Source organism: Mixophyes fleayi, chromosome 4 (genome assembly GCF_038048845.1).
Source record: "Mixophyes fleayi isolate aMixFle1 chromosome 4, aMixFle1.hap1, whole genome shotgun sequence".
Lineage (NCBI taxonomy): Eukaryota > Metazoa > Chordata > Amphibia > Anura > Limnodynastidae > Mixophyes > Mixophyes fleayi.
The window spans coordinates 315,770,492-315,788,792 of record NC_134405.1 but is presented as its reverse complement, the minus strand read 5'-3'; the positions used below and the strand labels follow the sequence as shown (position 1 = coordinate 315,788,792).

The following is an 18,301-nucleotide window of genomic DNA, read 5'->3' as shown; positions in this document are numbered from 1 at the left end:
CCAACGGGAGGAAAATGGTGCTCCACTGGTTTTGTAACCATCCTGTCGCAGTAACACACACACACATACACACACACACACACACACACACACACACACCCAAATAAACTAGCACAACTGCACAAAATTAGTCTGATATCACAAAAGAAGAAAGAATATAAATCACGGTGCAGTCACGCATTTTTTTCTATTTTCTGACTACAGCCCTCTTTGTGTTGATATTGAGAATACTGTACAACAAATGTTAACATCACAAAGGCGAATGTCAAAAGTAGCTAAAGACTTATTTATACAACTTATGATCTTAGCTTATATTATGGCCTTGATTTTTCTGGTAAGGGGAAAGTATCACTTTTTTTTATTGATTTTCATTCTCAGTTTGTTCAGTAGTTTGGTTCATAACGATTGAGGAAATAATTGCAATCATCTCATTCTTAATTCTAATGAAACAATGCTATTATCTATTCACTATTGTGAACATTTATGCAGTCAGAAGACGCAACGCTTACGGGATTGAAGATTGAACACTTACCTGTTGCACTTAGGTGGCCTTGAGACTTCATCACTGCGATCAATATACATCGATCTATCCCAAACAAATAGATTATATTAGCAGCTATATTATTACTCAGTGGGAAGAACTATAATTATGTTGAGCTTGGTTGTATAGCTGGGCCCCAGGTCTTTTGAGAACTCAGCATAACCCGAATGTTGTTGCTATGTAAATTAGCCTAAAAAAATAATGGAAAATGTGAACCACAATTCTAAAAACTAAAATTACAAATCTCTAGCATGAAACAAGGGCTCACTCGTGTATTGGTTTTCCCACTATAATTCAGTTATTTATCACATACTGACTTTGAGTATTTATCTATCTCTTCTTGATACACATATATTCACATGAGAAGTGACACCAAATACAGTTTGCAGCATTTGGCATTCAGTAGGAAGCATGGTGTGAATTTAATGGACCAGGCAAACTTCATGAGAAAAGGATGACCTCCTTTTCTGAATGTAAAAGACTGTGCTACCTGAAACGCTTTAAAGGGTTTGGAAACACTTTGCCAGATTGCAGTATTTATTGCGATTGGTTAAGGGACTCCCGCGGGAGCAGGCCGCACCTAGCTGTAGAGGGTGTCCCAGCATTGGACGCGAGCGACATTTAATTGGTTCACATGCTGCGTTGAGATACCTCTATAGTTGCAGCTGGGAGATTCCCTTTTCTCAATATCTATATAGGCTTAGTGTCTACAGGACTATTTTTATTACCATTAGCATTTAGGTGGAAAACTGCATTGAACCACAGCAACGAGTTGAACCACAGCAACAAATTAGGTTTTTCGCATACATATCACATAATTGATGTTAGTATATTTGAAACCATCTGTAATTAATATCTGTATAAATGTGTCAGACAAAAGAAGATATATACACTTGCGCTCCCCTTTCTGCACAATAGGGTGCTCATCAACTTGCATCCACTCTCCCAAATAGATTTTTTTCTTTCAAAAAGATGAATTGAACTGTCCTTAATAGGACTCACATGTAAAAAAACATAATAACAAACATAGTGCAATATGTCATGCTATCAATGATCACAGAAAGTCCACCACCGTTTGACAGATGTCTTCCACTTTTCCCTGTGGACTATAATGTGAACGACAATACACCGAGTCATCCTCTTATTCTCAACCCCACTCAGGGTGTATGCTTACAGCCAAACAAAGGGCAAAGCTCCTTCTCAACTCCAATTGTGGATCCGTTCTATCACCGAGTCATAGACCAGAACTTTAGTATTTTATCTTTCTGAACTCTCCTTGAACGCCTCCCCTCCTTTTCCGGCGCCACCAGTAAGCCTATAGGATATATATTTCCGGGCAAGAAGGCTACATGCTTTGAAGTGTTTAATTTCCCCACCTAACAGCAGAGCTGATAGGAGTGATTGGACTGAATAGGACTCCTATTCAGTACAGACACCCCTGTCAGCTAAGCATACACCCCGAGGGGGGTTAAGAATAAGAGGATCACTCGTTGTATTGTCGATTACATTATAGTCCACGGAGAAAAGTGGAAGACGTCTGTCAAATGGTGGTGGACTTTCTGTGATCATTGATAGCATAACATATTGCATTATGTTTGTTATTATGTTTTTTTACATGTGAGTCCTGTTAAGGGCAGTACAATTCACCTTTTTGAAAGAAAAAAATCTCTTTGGGAGAGTGGACCCAAGTTGATGAGCACCCTATTGTGCAGACAGGGGAGCACAAGTGTATATATCTTCTTTAGTTTGACACATATGGTATTTTGAATATTAAGTGGGTATTGGGTATACATACATAGCTGCATACCCAAGTGGAGCGCCAGACTGAATTGTTTTATTCTATGTAATATCTGTATAAATGTTGAATTCATCACTCCAGGACAACGTGTGTACTGTAAATAATAATGCATCCACTAATATATGTTTTACTTATTTCCATGAACTGTATAAAAGCCACTTGGCTTGTCACCTTGTATCTCACTGTAGTCACAGAATGTTTTGGTTAATCCTAATATCCTTCTCATTTACTTAAGGGTTATATTATCCCATATATATATATTTCTAAAAACATATTCATAGACAGACTTCAGCAGTATGCAGCACAACTAGGGGCCAAAAACTACATCACTGGGCCCCATAGTAAAAAATCTTTTGGGGGGGGGGGGGGGGCTGGCAATGGAGTGCATCCTCTGTGCATGTGTAGTGAATCCTTCTTTCGCCTTCTCTGTACTTGAGACATCATAGTGGCAGGAACTACAACAATTGCATGCAGTGAAGCAGCTACAGGCCCCCGCTCATTCCCGGGCACCTAAGCAGCTGCACCCCTTCAATGGTAGTAGTTCCACCACTGTCGAATAATTCATGTTTTATTATTAATGTTCTATGGCGGATCTTCTTAGGTATGTATATCACAGACACATTCAAACCATTCGCACATAAGTGACTGTATACAGACGCTGATTTGCCTGAAAGAAAGGAACCACGTCCATTTTATATTAATTCAAAGAAAAAAGAAAAGAAAACAAAGGCGATAGGCAAGAAGCAAGGAGATGCAGAGGAGAGACACCACCTCGCCATCGCACCTTAAAACAAACCAAACGATGATTCTGTTGTTTGACCAAACGTTATCTTGCTTAGCACTTTTGACATCAGAGTTAAAACAAATACAGCTTTTGTGAAGAAAAATATCCAGGTATCAAAGAGGAAAAACGGAATGAAACGCCTGAAGGGAATAAATGTGGAGTCCATTCTCGGGGTAAAAACCGAGCTTGGCTCCACACCTCTGTTTTTTAAGAAAGTGTAATAAAAATACAAAGTACAAGTGAACACTCAACATCTTCAATGCTGTTGTGTCCTACGTCCCACCAAGTCTCGTCTTGTAGTCACTGAGCAAACAAGACCCTCTGTGCAAGACAGGACTTTTTGCTGCAATGCCCTTGTCACGTGGTCAAGTTCACTTCCGATAGTAGCAAGGCCCTTGAGTCAGATGGCTGGAAAGCTCCTCAGAATTTTGAGGAATTAGTAAAAAGGATATGTTTCCACTCCAAAATGGCAACATACACTTTCGAAGAGGTTCAGAGGATAATATCTGTCTTCTTCACACATTGAAACAGGAACTCATAAAATACTCAAAATCGGAAAAAAAACCTAAATATTTGAAAACACTAACTTGTGAAAGATACTGTTTTCAGGAACATTGCCTCCATACGGCGGAAAGACTGAGGGGCTGAAAACGAAAACAAATGGATTTATAGGTGAATAAGGTATGGCATTAAATGCATAATCCTGTCTCCATGACATCTGTCAACATAATGGTGAGATCAGGCACAGTTCCTTTATATCTCCCGACGTTGGTCACATTCCCATGACTGCTGGCAAAATGTATGTTGCTTGTTTAATCACAGCATCAACTTAAACATTCAACAATAATCATTGTACAGTGCATGACGTCTTACACGATACTTTACAACCTCAAAAGCATCCAAATAAGATCCTGATGTTGTAGATGTTATGGAAAACATTTCCTGGATCTGCAGACTGAACATTACTATGGCCCACATTGGCTGAGGTGTCTTTTATTTATAGATATGCCTTGATACACAATCACGGACGTTCTAATCTTGCTGGATATGGTTTTGAGTTCTTATTGTGCGTTGATGTGGAGATGACCAGTGCCCTCAAGTAGGGATAGTAATGGCTTAGAGTTGTAGCCACATTAACAACCTAGATCTGACATCTGATGTCCAGTGGTATTGTTCATTCTCACCACTTTTCACTGACAAATTCTGCATCAGTTTACAGTTTATACATTTTTGTTGTAGTCCTGTGATGTTGACACTTTACTTTTTAATACGTAGCGTATCTCCAACGATCATGATGATCGGCATGATTGTACTTCAAAGTCTCTTTGTTATGTTTCTCTTCTTCTATGTACAGCTATCTGTTTGCCTGATTCTACTTTCGCTTTGTGTCACTTGTTTTATTTCCAGACTGAAAAAGACACCCATTTCATGACCGCTTTCTCTTTCAGGGCTGCCCAGATGAAGGACATTCTATTTTTGCGTCTCCCAACTTTGAAGGGAATGCCAGGAGCATTTATTCAGAAAGCTAACACGTAAAAAGAAAAAAATGGAATGAAAATGGCAAAGAAAATAATATTCCCCTTAAACAATTGAATAAACTAAGAGTTGATGAGCTGAACCATTGTGGGATCAGAGTCTATTGATAACATTCAAATGTCCAGCCCACAGGGTAGGTTCTCCTTTCTTCCCCAATCAGCTCTTTATTGCAGTTACTGACACGTAAATCTGCCACAGGTGGCAAAAAGAACAAAGAAAACAAAGAAACAAACAAAAAAAAAAAAAGGAGATCTTTGAGTGACTGCGAAAAGTCCATAGAATGTGTCCATGTGTTTTTGGCACTGGAAGGGGGGAAGGTCATCATTGCTTCACTAGGCGGCGTGAAGTCTGCTGGTATTATAATCCAGTTGCTCCTAGGGCCATACCTGCACCATGACTCATGCACGGAATTGTCTGCATGGATTTGGGAAAGTCGTGACTGACCACTCTGCCGTTTTCATCGCTACCCCCTGCCGTGGAAGGTCTTGGTAGGGTTGCCATCCGAACCGTTTCTGTGACTGTTTGCTGTGGAATTAAACAGAAGCCCTTTTGAGGAGGATAGGGGTTTGAGCCCCTGTCCTTTCAGTAAGATAACACTTAATTTTATAACATAAACATATTTTGCCAAAATGTGCTAGATGGAGAGGTTAGTGTCATTATACTAATTTGCATTCTAATCCCTTTAAAACAATATAAATTATAGTGTAAAACCCATACCCCCAATTAGCAGAAAGGTTGAGTCCAGTGTTTAGGACCTCTAATGATCATTAGATATTCCCACTGGCGCCTTTGTAAACCAGAGAACACATACTGAGAGAGCCTGATGATGCGCTGTGAAAATAAGAGGTGATGGAGCACTGAAATTCAACAATTCCCAGAATTGACTCTTACACAAGCAATCGTGGTGTGAGTATCCGACACTGGTCACCACTATTTTTCTAGCTGGAAGGGGTAGTGTCACTCTATAAGTTAAGGTCATTGTGGAGCTCTTCTTTAAGTAATAGTATGGTTATTTACTAAGTACAAATGTATGAGTCAAGGAACAGGATAACTGAATGAAGTAGTTACAATGTACCTGGGGAGCTGCTATTGTTATATAAATACCCGGGATCCCACACCTTATGAAAGTTGGCAACTGTATCATGGAGAAGATTTGTCATATATTTCATAGAAGCTTTATGCCAAATTCTATTGATAACTGCATTTCTCGAAGGTTGTGAAGCCTTCTTCCAGTGACTGGCTATTTGAAGTTTAACTCCATTGTAGAAATGGCGAATTAGCAAATCAGAAGATTTGGCAATGGGTTTGACTGGTTGGCAGAGTAATATGGTCAGTGGGTCTTTGGGTTATTAAAAATCAGTAACCTGAGCAATCAGGACTAAACGTCATCCCAGAATCGAGATATGAGTGGAGAATCCCACCAGACATGTAGACAATGGTCGAATGTGTGATACGTAATTTTGTAGGAACCATGTACCATTTGGTATACATTTTATATGTATTTTCCTGTACAGCCGTATTGCTAGAGGGTTTAGAAACACGTTGCCGAATGAGTGACCATCCTTCCCTGACAAGCTATATTCCAAGGTCCTGTTCGCTTGCCTGTTCAAATTGCTTGACCAGTGGGGAAGAAGAAAACAGGAGAAAGCTATACAGCAATGAGATATAGTCTCAACGTCTAGGGTTATAAATGCAGTGGCGTTCAAATGGCATTGGGGTTCTAAACTTGGTGGATTGTGTCTGGGTCTGTATAAAATTGAAGAGTATGGGATTGGTTATATTTCTTGCACAATTCCGCAAAGGAGTGTGGAGCATATTCCACCATTATGTAGAGGAATCTATCTAGTCCCACTGATAGCCAAAGGTGTGCATAGGCTTCAGTACATCCCAAAGGAAAAAGGGAGTGTTTCCAGATCAGTATAATGGGTGATGGATGTGGAGCCAGCTCAATTTTTTTATTTACTTTATCCCAAATCTCAAGTGTGAAGTGGACGGAGGGGGCAAGGGAAGCTGAGGCTGGTCTAAGGCTCCTAGGGAGCAAAGGCATTTTTTTACACAGAATATGGCTTGCCAGGAGAAAACATGACTTAATTGGGTAGTGTGATAATACTTGTCAAATAGGGTAAGACCAAGTCTCCACTGTGTTTTGACTTAGCTAGGCAAACTTTACTGTGTCTAGGCTTTTTGCCATTCCAAACAAATTTTCCGCATAGGGATTGGAGGGAGCAAAGGAAAGAATCCGGGACTTTTAATGGCAAAGTTTGAAACAGATACAGCAGCTTCGGCAAAAAAATTATTTTGATAGTATTGATCCTCCCAAACCACGGGATGTACAGGGAATTCAAATTGTGTCGATCGCGTTTACTAAGTTAGCTTAGTAAACGCTGGTTATAGGTTTTGGTGAGAAACCATCTAAGCATTGGATTTTTAATGTGCGGAGGGAGGTGAAGAGCGAGTGCCTCAGATTTGGAGTTTTTCACTTTATATCCTGAGAGGAAGCCAAGTTCGTTAAATTCTATAAACAAATTAGGGAGAGAAATCGGAGCCGAGGACAATGTTAAAAGTATGTAGTCCGCAACGAGTGAGATTTTCAATTGTCTGTTCATAAACTGGATTCCCTTTACATCTGTATTCAGTCTAACCTTAGGGACAAGTGGTTCAATGAAGAGTGCTTAAATTAGGGGGGGAGAGGGGGCAGTCTTGTCTAGTCCATTGGTTATACTAAATACGGAGGAGTTCAAGCCATTCATCAAGACCGAGGGTGATGGGTTATGTTATAAAGACTGAATGGCTTGAAGTTCCTAAAAAATCCAAAAGTTTTGAGGGTTTGAAACATAAATGGCCAGGAAAGCCTATCAAAGGCCTTCTTGGTGTCTAAGGCCAATATCACAAGAGGAAATCTTTGATTGGTTTCTATACGGAATCAGGCCCTCTGTTCCTCTAGTGTTATCAAACGCACCTCTCGTGGGGACAAAACCAACTTGGTCTGGGTCAATAAGATGGGTGGTCAATCTGTTTGCTAATATTTTAGAATTAAGAAGATAGTTAGCACATATGGTTGGATCTTTATTAAGTTTGACTATAATAGTAGAGCGCATAGTATCTGGGTGGAAGCTTTCACCAGGAAGAATAGAAAAATATTGGAGAAGGTTCTGTAGTATGATATGGGGAAAGCATCAGGGTTGGGAGCCTTACAGGTTTCTGAGCATTATGTGTCTCTTTCACCTCTTCCTCAGCTATATCTGAATTAATCTTTTTAGCTAAATTTCTCTCCAGTTTAAGTAGATACTATTGTATAACAGCGGGTGTGGATGGCGAAAAGGAGGCGTCTTAGTAGGTTATGGAGATAGTTATAGAAATGGTGGAAAGATTTGTTAATTATAGTAGGATCATAACTAATTTTCCCCTTCTTGTCCCTTATGGCCACGATAAGTTTGTGCAGCTTTTTTTTTTTTTAGCTTTTAACTTGTTTTGTAAGAATAGTAACGGATTTATTACTTTTTTCATAGAATTTTTGTCTCAACCAGTGGAGGGCTCTTTCAGTTTTTTCTGCGTGGAGAGATTGAATGTCTACCTTAATGGAGAGGATTTGTATATAAATTGAGTCAGAGTGATTTTGTTTATGAATTTGCCCAAGCTGTTGTAGTCTGGTGTTAAGGGAATCTAAGCTTGCTGTTTAACCCTCATATTACTTTAATTATTGGCTAGTATATGCCCTCTTGCAACTTTTACTAATTTGTTTGTTCTCCTTCCTTCTGTTGTTTTCGTTCAGGTATTTATATAATTAGGCAGAGTTGTTCTCTTTTTCTTTGCATACCTTGGATTATGACACAAAACTGCTCCTTGGATACAACTGAATCTTGCAAGCAACACAGCAGGGCTGTGCTGTATCTCAGAGCAAAGAAAATAAACAGCTCTGCTTGATGGCATTAATGTACGGCTACTAGGGAAAAGCAATATATTTATTAAAGTTGCAGGGGCTAAGCAGAAGCCAATACACAAAAAGAGAGGAACGATACCTCCATTTGTGAGATTTATTCCAGTGAAGGGAACACAGAGGAGGCTCTTAAAGCTACTGTTACTTTAATGTACAATTTCTGTTATTTGAAATTATGTTAAAGGTCTTCCCACTTTTGATGCTCCCTTCAGGTTTAGCAAATAGGGTGGAAACACTCTTGTTATCTAAAGCTGCTGTGACTGTGTACTAAATGACTTAATCCGCACATAGCTCTGTAACAGAGCAATATTGAAGAGCTATGGGTGGAATGTGATACTGTATGCTTGTTTTCAATGCAACATTAGCCAGCTCCTGACCTCAGGTAATGGAACTTACTACCGCCAATACTGCAATGGCTTGTGGTCTGTGCGCTAACAATCAGGATAATTTCAAACTGAAAAGCACACTCTTGGTTTCTCACTTAGGTCATGATCAGACCAAGCAGTGGACCTGGTCAGTCAGTATTAGAAACTCACTCTACTGTTTGAACCTCTTCTCCTGGATGTCAACGTAAAGACTAGATGCATTGTGGTACTGGTGGGCTGACTTCTCCAGAGTTGTTGGAATCCCTTGTATATAACCCCAACAGTTCTGCTAATTGGGGATGGGATAGTGTTAGGTAAAAAAGAAATATATATCTTATGTGGAGCTATCATTTCAATCTTTAGATTTGTTTAATCATTATACAGTGAAACCCATTTGAGACAGAAGGAAATGATATGACAAGATATGTGATGCCACCTTCATCTTTTTGGATTCGCTCCTGGACTTGTAACAAAACTCGATTAGTGCAACCAACATGGCCAGTCCCAGCCCTCCGATCAGGATGTAGAAGACGCCAGCGACATTACTAAGGCTCAATGCACTTGTCTTATCCTGGAACCAGAGAAGAAAGGAGCAGGGAAATAGGGAGGGGGAAGAATATGTTACAACAGCACTAGATATCTTGGCTTACAGCCTCAAGCTTCCTAAACCGCCCACGTCCACCGTTCTCATATGACATAGACTCATCAACATACCAATGACATACACCAAGCAGCGCCATTAAACACCTTTATGCCCACTGTAATTCGCAGTTGGCAATGGAGGGGTTAAGCCTTTTTAAAGTTGTCTGTACATCCTAAAAGCACATTCTAAGATAATCTTTAGGCAAAGGTTCGCTAAGCTCTGGAATAAAAGGAGAATTATCGGTGACTGAGAACTGACCCATCTTTTTTTTTAAAGTCAGTACAACAATGATAAATTTGAGTCAGCACAAGAGAGGAAAGTGCTTTAAATCTTATGGTGGTTTAAATTTGTTGAGCAAAGCAGCAAATGAAAAGCTGCTTGAACTATTGAATTAAGAACTGAATGCACTGAAATCTCAATTTTTTAAGGAAACAGAGAGTTCAGAGGTCAGAAATGTCTATATTGGTGGATCTCAACTGGGACCAGCAACCACCCAAAGTCCTGCGCTAAGAGTTGGCTCCCTGGAATGAATGCTAATTTTTACTTCGAAAATATATATGTTTTCTTATCTATAGCACCAACCCTTCATCTTGTCAGTCTTAATCTCCCTAACAATTGTTTTCTTAGATATCCGAAATGTTCTGCTCCAACTGTTTCCTACATTGATTTCTGTGTCTCTCATATGACTCATCTCATACAAGGGTTCCAAGGTACAGCCAGTATTGTCACTTTACAGTATGTGTGTGCATGGAAGGACTAATTACAAATTCCGATTACTCCTTTATCCTTCATCTATCTTTCCTAGCTTCCTATATTTTCTAAACATTCAATCTGAGTGTACTTCCTAACTTCTATCTTCTTCTTTAGTTTGTCTTCTTTTCTGCTCTTTTCTCTACTATGTGCTTCTACCTATTGTACATCTACGCTGACTTTCCTTCTACTGAGTCATAAATATCCCTGGCCTTCTTCCTATCATCCACCCTTGTTTTGAAAGACATTCTGTTTGGTACACTATCTCTGAACTTCTCACTACCTTTCATTTCTGCAAGCCACCATATTTGTCTCACTAGCCATCATCCTGTTTTCTCTGTTTCTCTCCTCTCATGTACATTAACATCTTTCAGTTTCCCTGTATTACCTAAACTCTGTTTAACGCCCCTATTCTTTTCTCAACAATGCTCCTCTGTACCTTAAACTTCATTCTCTCTGAGTCTGAATATATTATTCCTTCCACATTCCTCTCTTTACATCTCTCTCTTTAAGTTTCACCCTTTCGCTGACTTATTCTGTTTTTCTGTGAAAACCTCTCTTCTTTTTGCATGTTTCCTACGTTTACTCTATCTCTCTACCCCATCATTCTCTACAAACATTTACAGTATTCTTGTTGTCTTCTTCTTATATTCCATATTTGGCAATTGTCTTATTGTTCACTTACTAAACTGTCTCGTTCCAATTCCATAATCAACCATTCCCATAGTTTCTCTCAGCCGCTTGCTTTCAATGACTCCGCTAATCATTCATCACAAATTACAACGCTCTAATGGCTGCAGTTGAGAACCACCGATTCCTACAACAACATTATTTTGTACCATACTTTAGGAGTAATTTAAAAAGTTTTGTTAAATTAATTATTCTTACAATAAAGAATAAAAATAATCTTGTAAACATGTGAAACAATAAAATAATTACTATTTGAAATGTAACAATTTTTATGATATTATATCATTGAGTGGACAAAACTGGCCATTTGGATTACCGTAACACTTTAAAAAAGCTTGGCATCTGCCGGACACAGCTGAACATTTTCTCGCACACCACCCTGGTTAGCAACATTCTTATATTCTTTGCCCTCCCACCACAGCCCCATAGCATAACACAGCATCCAAAACCCACCTCCCCCCAGAGAACATTCGTTTAGATATAGGCATGCACCCAAAGCGGATAATCTTCTATTTTCGGGGCCTCTATTCGACAAGCAACAGTGTATCAAAAACTTCTAGAGGATCCGGTTGACTGATTGTATCGGATGATATTGTGTGTGTGAGGAATCCCTTTATTTGATTGTCCTTTAAATTGGTGATTTTATTATACTATTGGTGGTCCTTATTATTCTCAATAATATTTGATAATTTTAATGCTACAGCAGCAATAATCAAGTACAATTTAATATTAATCCTACGTTTGGATACATCTGTAGAGTATTTATGATAGAAATGATTGTCGAATGTGTTGAAGGAATGAATCCATGCAGTGTACAAATTATCTTCTTTGATGTGCTTATGATGACCTGGAGAGATGAAAAGTATATTGAGTTTTCCGGGATAAAGTGATAGCATAAAAAATAAAACATATATGAAAGCACAGAAAGTAATAATAAAAAAAATGATCATAAAAAGGAAAACAAAACAGACTACTAAACAATTAGTTTGGTTTAAGTGAGCACAGAAGGAATTTAAACCATGACTAAAGGTAATGTTAAGCACATGGCAAGGGTCAGTTGTGATGGGTGGGTGCAGTGTTAAATTGCACATCTCTATTTGAAAATGGTTGATGAAGGTGCTAAGCTCACATGACCTGATGTAACGGTTTAATTTCTTAGTATTGCCTACATGTGTTCCTATGGCCCATGCCCAAGCTAGTACTAGATTTACTATAAAGGAATACTGGCTTGTAACTCTGGGCAACATAGGACAAGAGGCCCTGTATACACCAAGCCCACTCTTCCAGACAGTAGTGTCTAGTGGGTGGTATTAAGTTGTTTGCTAAATTGTTTCTATAATGTAAGTACATTACTTCCCATTTAGTTATTAATTTATATCACTGTTTACTGCTGGCGGGTCCGGTGGCTGTATAGCTTCTGGACCCACCGGCATTGTCGTCTTAATGCCGCCATTGTGACTGTCGGCATTTTCACTGTTGGCGATCACAACGTCGGTATTTTTTCAGTGTCTGGGAAATGTACATACAAGCATTTAGCCTGTCGGGATTTTCATGTCGGTATTACTGCCGACTGTATTTTTACCATCAGAAATAAGACTACCACCGTTCTCATCCCACCCATTAATCAACGTGTCCATAGATTGAGATTTTGATGCTGGTTTCCCCCTTAATATTATTTTAACTTGTGTGGCTATGAGGTTGTCTCTATTCTAGAAGTCATGTATGTGTTAAAACCTATTACTATATGGCATGTGTTGATTATGCTCCTCTATGCCTGACTCACAATGAATGTGTCTGGATGCATAAACGGATTTTCATTAAAAATCTTGTACAGCAATACCTCCAGTCCAGGTGGAATATCTCCCAAAGGTGTGATCTAGGCTTACATAACTGACTGCAAATGCAATAAGCAGTCTCAGCTTTTACACTGAATGACCCCCTAAGAGATGTATTATATTGCATGTGATACATTATTACTTATTTTATTTTTGTAATTCACATATCCTTGCCAACTATATAAAACATTATATACTCATTATATACTCAGTGAGAAAACAAAAATACTGTACACGTGTCAGTATAATGTCAGCCAGTAGGGGTAACCCCAACAAAAAGTGCAAATGCATTTTCTTTTTATCTTCATTCTAGTACCAAAAACCTAACACCCAGTTAAATCATGTCTTTTCTTAATTTATCTGCCAGCCAATGACTGCTCTGCATAGACGTTCATACACGTCCTATTGGATGGATATTTTATGTTCGTAGTGCTTGACTGGCAGATTAGACACACAGAGTGGGATGATGGGGCATATGGAAGGCCGGATTACTTTTTAAACAGATCTAATTTTATGTATACTCAATTAGTTTGGGGAATTTTGCCATACAGCCTTTTACATAAATATATCGCATGCATTAGAACATGTGCAAAATAAATGACATGAAAAACAAACAAAATAAACAAATAAACTGGTAAAAAAAACAAAAAAGATATTGTATATGATGGGACAATATTCCTGTAGTAGAGTGATGATATAATAGTTGTTATTATAGAAAAGGATTTAGGATTTGCCTTTATCATGTTGTATATTTTTCCATTGACAATAAAATGATATTTTACTAGTTTCTTCTAAACAAAGAGTTCAGGTGGTTATATATAGTACTATTTGCATTCTGTTACATTACAGTTTTATCTTCTGTTTTTGTTTAGTATTCTTTACACTTGTTTTAGTCCCTTTGTTTTTTTTTTATGTTTGTGTACTTGTTAAGCTGGGCATATTGTATCTTGTTGTATCTGTAACTGGTTGTTTAGCTGTAGAATATTGTGTTATTATGGAAGCCACAACAGAGCTAGGTTTGTATGGAATAGAAATACAGTGACCAATGTCATGACTGCGGTATTTCATTTCTACATTTTTTAATTAAGGTTTTCGGCAGCTTTTTTCATTACATTTTTTTTGTCAGATGACTAGAAGTTTAAGGCAAAAATTTGCTACGGGCTAATACCTAAATGCACAATATTATTATAATAGATTATTATTTGTTGCTTTCATATAGCGTGCAAGTTGGCTGCAAGTACATGTACAGGTTGAACTGACAACTTGAGCGTTTCTATATGAGCACTTGAAATATTTCCATTTAAAATCCGATCATGGCCGCCAGGCATATATGAAAACCGTTCAACGTGTCGATTTATTCTTTGTCCTTATCCAGGTTGAAAATGCTAAACACCCACGGTTCTTTTGTCTGCCAATTCGTGGTGATGTTAGCAGATTTATATATTTTGTGAGTAAAGGTCTAGCAGAGTACAAAGATGACCAGTTTTCAAACAATGTGCCACAATACTTCATACTTACCTACTTTCTTCAGCTCCCATCCGGGAGCCAGCCAGTGGAGGTGGGCGTGAGGGGGCGGGGCCGAAATGACGCAATTTGGCTGCCCCGCCCCCTCACGCCCCTGTGACTTCATGATGCAAATTGCGTCATTTGACAGCGGGGGGTCGGGCCAAATGCCGCGATTCACCGGGAATCGCTGCGTTTGGGATCTAATTCTGCCCACTTCACTAGGAAGTGGGCAGAATTCGGGAGATTGCCACACTCGCCCGGGAGACTCTCGCAAAATGCGGGAGTCTCCCGGACATTCCGGGAGAGTTGGCAAGTATGCAATACTTGCAGAAGTTACATATAAGCTGAATTGTGCGGCTTGTTACAAATAATGTGTGCCTGTACATTAGGGTGATCAAACCTTGCCTTTGCCCCAAAGAAAACACAGTAGGAAGTTATATACATTTTTTAGAATTAAAGGTCAGGTTTGGCTTCCTTATTATAAATACATATTGTTGCAGATCTAAACTTGCTCTTATGCATTTAAATTTACTCTTAATAGTTAATTGTTTATAGGGACAATAGTTATACCCCATTCATACTGCACCAAAACCACGGGTTTTTGCCAGAGCAAGTCAGAGGACCCGAGTCGCCTGCACCAGGGGCGCACGCAGGATTTTTAAAAAAAATATAGAGAGCTGCTGCAGCACCGCTGCGGACACTTCTTTGACAGCGCCGCGGCTGCTGTACAGTAAAGTGCCGCTATGTAGGGGCACTGTTTAGCCCCCGTTCTTCGCGGAGGGGAGGGGTTTCTGGAGAACCAGAACCCACCCCTGCGTGCGCCCCTGTGCACTATTAATGGTGCGAACCTGGGTTTTTCAACCCGGGTCTCACCAGACACAATTTTAAAGTACAAAACAAGCAAAAAAACATTACAAGAGGAGCCAGTCAGAGCTCCTCTTGTGATGTTGCTATGGAGACCCCGGGCAGACCCGTGTTCAGTATAAACGCTGTCTATCCGGGATTTGGACTCTGGGGGAGAATCAGCCCCCTTCTGTACCTTCGGCAATATCCCGGGTTCATATACCCGGGACATTGCCTGGGCGGCAGCATGAAAGCGATGATTTATGTCTCGATCAATCTATCTATTTGTCTATCATTCTATCATTTATATTGACATTTAGAAATTATGTATTGATCAATTATCAGCACTAAATAACTTCTCCTAGTGTATGTCAGGGCTTATTCCTAAGCAGCTGAAGAGCTACACATGTTGGCCTAATGTAATAATAAGTGTAATAAAAGTTAAAAATGGTAAAAAATAAAAATATAATAAGAAAAAGTTTCAGACAAGCTTAATTTGAAAATTTGGAAACCTCAGTAATGACACTGGTCACTAGGGGACACATGGGCATATGTAAATAATGCTGGAGGAACAGGTACGTGAAACACTTATTTGCTCCTGTCCGATAGTTGAGCCCTGGAAGCTACACACTGAAAGCCACTTTCGCGGGGCTGCAGCTTTACTTTGCTACAGCATCAGCAGAAAAAGCCAGAGGGTCGATACAATTGCTCCTCTTGTTTAGCTGCGTTCCGGGACCCGCCCATGAGCTTCAGGGAGCTGGCTGGTATACATGAAAGAAAGGGCAAGAGGCAGATCATATTACTGCCTTTCCGTGACATAGAATGATGTCGCAGCTGGTATCTTTATTCTGTTTAGCACTAGCTCATGTACCTCTCTCTGCAGAGCTGGCAGTGCATGACCTGAGGGAGGAGCCTGGGAGGAGCAGAATAATAGGAAATCGCAAACTCTCCGTTACAGGTCTGCGGAATCATAACCCCATGGCAAACATTGTCGATTGAAATGGCTGAATATGCATGGGGCTGTAGCATACCTGCAAATATTTAGGCAGCAACAGGGAGGTTTTTTTTTTTGGGGGGGGGGGGGGGGGTTTGTTTGAAGCAATAGGCTGCCCATTTCTCTTCTCTCCTACCTTCAAACTCCCTCATCCAACACTGAGATCAGAAATGAACATCACACCTCCCACCTTTCCCATCAATCAGGACAAAACTGTCCCCATTGGTATGGCAGGACAGAGCTCTCAAATATGGACTGTTCCACCTAAATTGGGAAGGTTGGGAGGTATGATGTAGTTCTAGAATGATGCCACTCCAGGATAAAGTGCTTCAGTGTGCAGCTTCTAGGGCTCCGCTAACAGTAAGGCTCAACTGAAACGGACTGCGCTGTATGACCTATGTCACGATTGGACAGTCCGTCCATTTATGTGTGTACTGTTGTCACTTTCTTCATAGGGTACAATGAACCCTACTTTCAGTGCTGTTCACCAAGCAGACCAGACACAAGCGCTGTGTGTACAAGCCTACAACCTCACATTTCTAACAGAGAGTGCATTAATAACCCATTGCTAATAAATATAATAAAGTTGTTACAGATCATTCACTGGTAAAGAAAATGTGAATAGGTGTCCTACAATTATTATTATTATAATTATTATTATTACTATTTTGTAAGACTCATCTCGCAATTTTTTTTTTATCAAATAAAGACAATATATTAAAAATTAAACCAATAATTTGGTATCAAACATCCCAAACATGTGCTGGGATTCAGTCCAATCCTTTATCAGTAATAAACATTTTAGCAATTTGACCATAGTATCAGTATCAGTATTAGTATAAGATCACTGAACATATATTCGCTATTGAAACACAGTCTGTGGATCCACTGAAAAAATATATAATATATTCCACTTAATCCCCAATTACTCACATTAGAAACTAACGTTCTATATGTCTGTTGAGAGATGTAGGGGGAATTAACAGGCAAAATCCAATGTTCAATGCTCCGCGGCAGACCAACTCTCTTCAGAAAAAGAACGGATCACAGAACTGCTTTACCACAACGTTTCACAGTGCGATACAATCTTGGGAATATAAACTTCCACAAGCTTATATCTGAGAAATAGGATGATGGATTGGAAGTAGTGGACATTGATTTTTTTTTCAGTGTATGATACCAGTTCAATCTGCAATACTCAAACGACTGACTCAGTTCCCCAACCCACAGGTGGTTCCATCAGAAGTATCTTTCATAAATATATGCTTCTGATGAATTCAGTTGTGCGGTGGAGAAATGCGTCAAGTGTATGAGTTATACTACACTAACTTTAGTTGCGAATAATAATGAAGGTTTGCACTAAAACATAGAACATGTTTGGGAAGTATACAGGGTTGATAGCAGTTTATTGACTTTAGTTTTGATATATTGGGGCTAATGCAGAGTGAGTACTACGCCAGTTAGCGTAGCGTATGTTGCATGAAATCATTTTGCCCATGCCCAGAAAGTGGGAACAGACATATGCAATCAGAGATATCTTGGGGGTATTCTAATGTAGGCTAAGTGCAGTAAGGAAATGTGTGCGGAATTTTGAATGGATGTGGACCAGGAAATAGATGCATATACACCCGAGAAAGCTATATTATTTGTCAGGTGCAAACAGCGGAGGATGATCACGATGATGGTCTGTGACACTAGTAAACCACTTGTGATTGGCTGTTTGTGAATGGACAAAAGATGCTGATTGGTGCTTACTTCATCACTCGGTCATATAGAATGCTTTCGTGGGAATGTTTAAGAAATTGTTTTCAAACACAAGATTGGGAGTTGCTTATGCTCTGTTAACAATTTTTTTTAAGTTTTATAGATGTCTAATGGCAAATGTGTTTGCTGCACATACAACAAATGGTCAAAACAAGGCTGTGACGTGTGCCTGGCGTAACCCATGCGCATATGCTACTGGTGCAGACCTGCATGGATATTAGGATGCCTACCACGCAGGATATGGGTATAAATACATTATTTTTATTTGTGGCTTTCTTGAGTGTAAATTGCACCCAATTTACAACCAGCTCTGCA

At 39.4% G+C, this 18,301-nt stretch overlaps 1 protein-coding gene across 5 annotated transcripts in view; it reads right to left on the bottom strand.

Annotated features, from left to right (window-relative positions):
• Window positions 1-3,001: 3,001 nt before the first annotated feature.
• GRIA1 (glutamate ionotropic receptor AMPA type subunit 1) overlaps window positions 3,002-18,301 on the bottom strand; it is a 185,833-nt gene continuing 170,533 nt past the window's right edge. For 4 of the 5 annotated variants that reach the window (XM_075210106.1, XM_075210108.1, XM_075210105.1 and 1 more), the window contains exons 15-16: window positions 9,398-9,532; window positions 3,002-5,205 (exon numbers count right to left, since the gene is read on the bottom strand). In XM_075210106.1, coding sequence (XP_075066207.1) covers window positions 5,017-5,205; window positions 9,398-9,532 — 324 coding nt within the window. In that variant the 3' untranslated portion in view covers window positions 3,002-5,016. The remainder of the gene's footprint in view (window positions 5,206-9,397; window positions 9,533-18,301) is intronic. The other variant, XR_012691416.1, reaches the window with a different exon arrangement.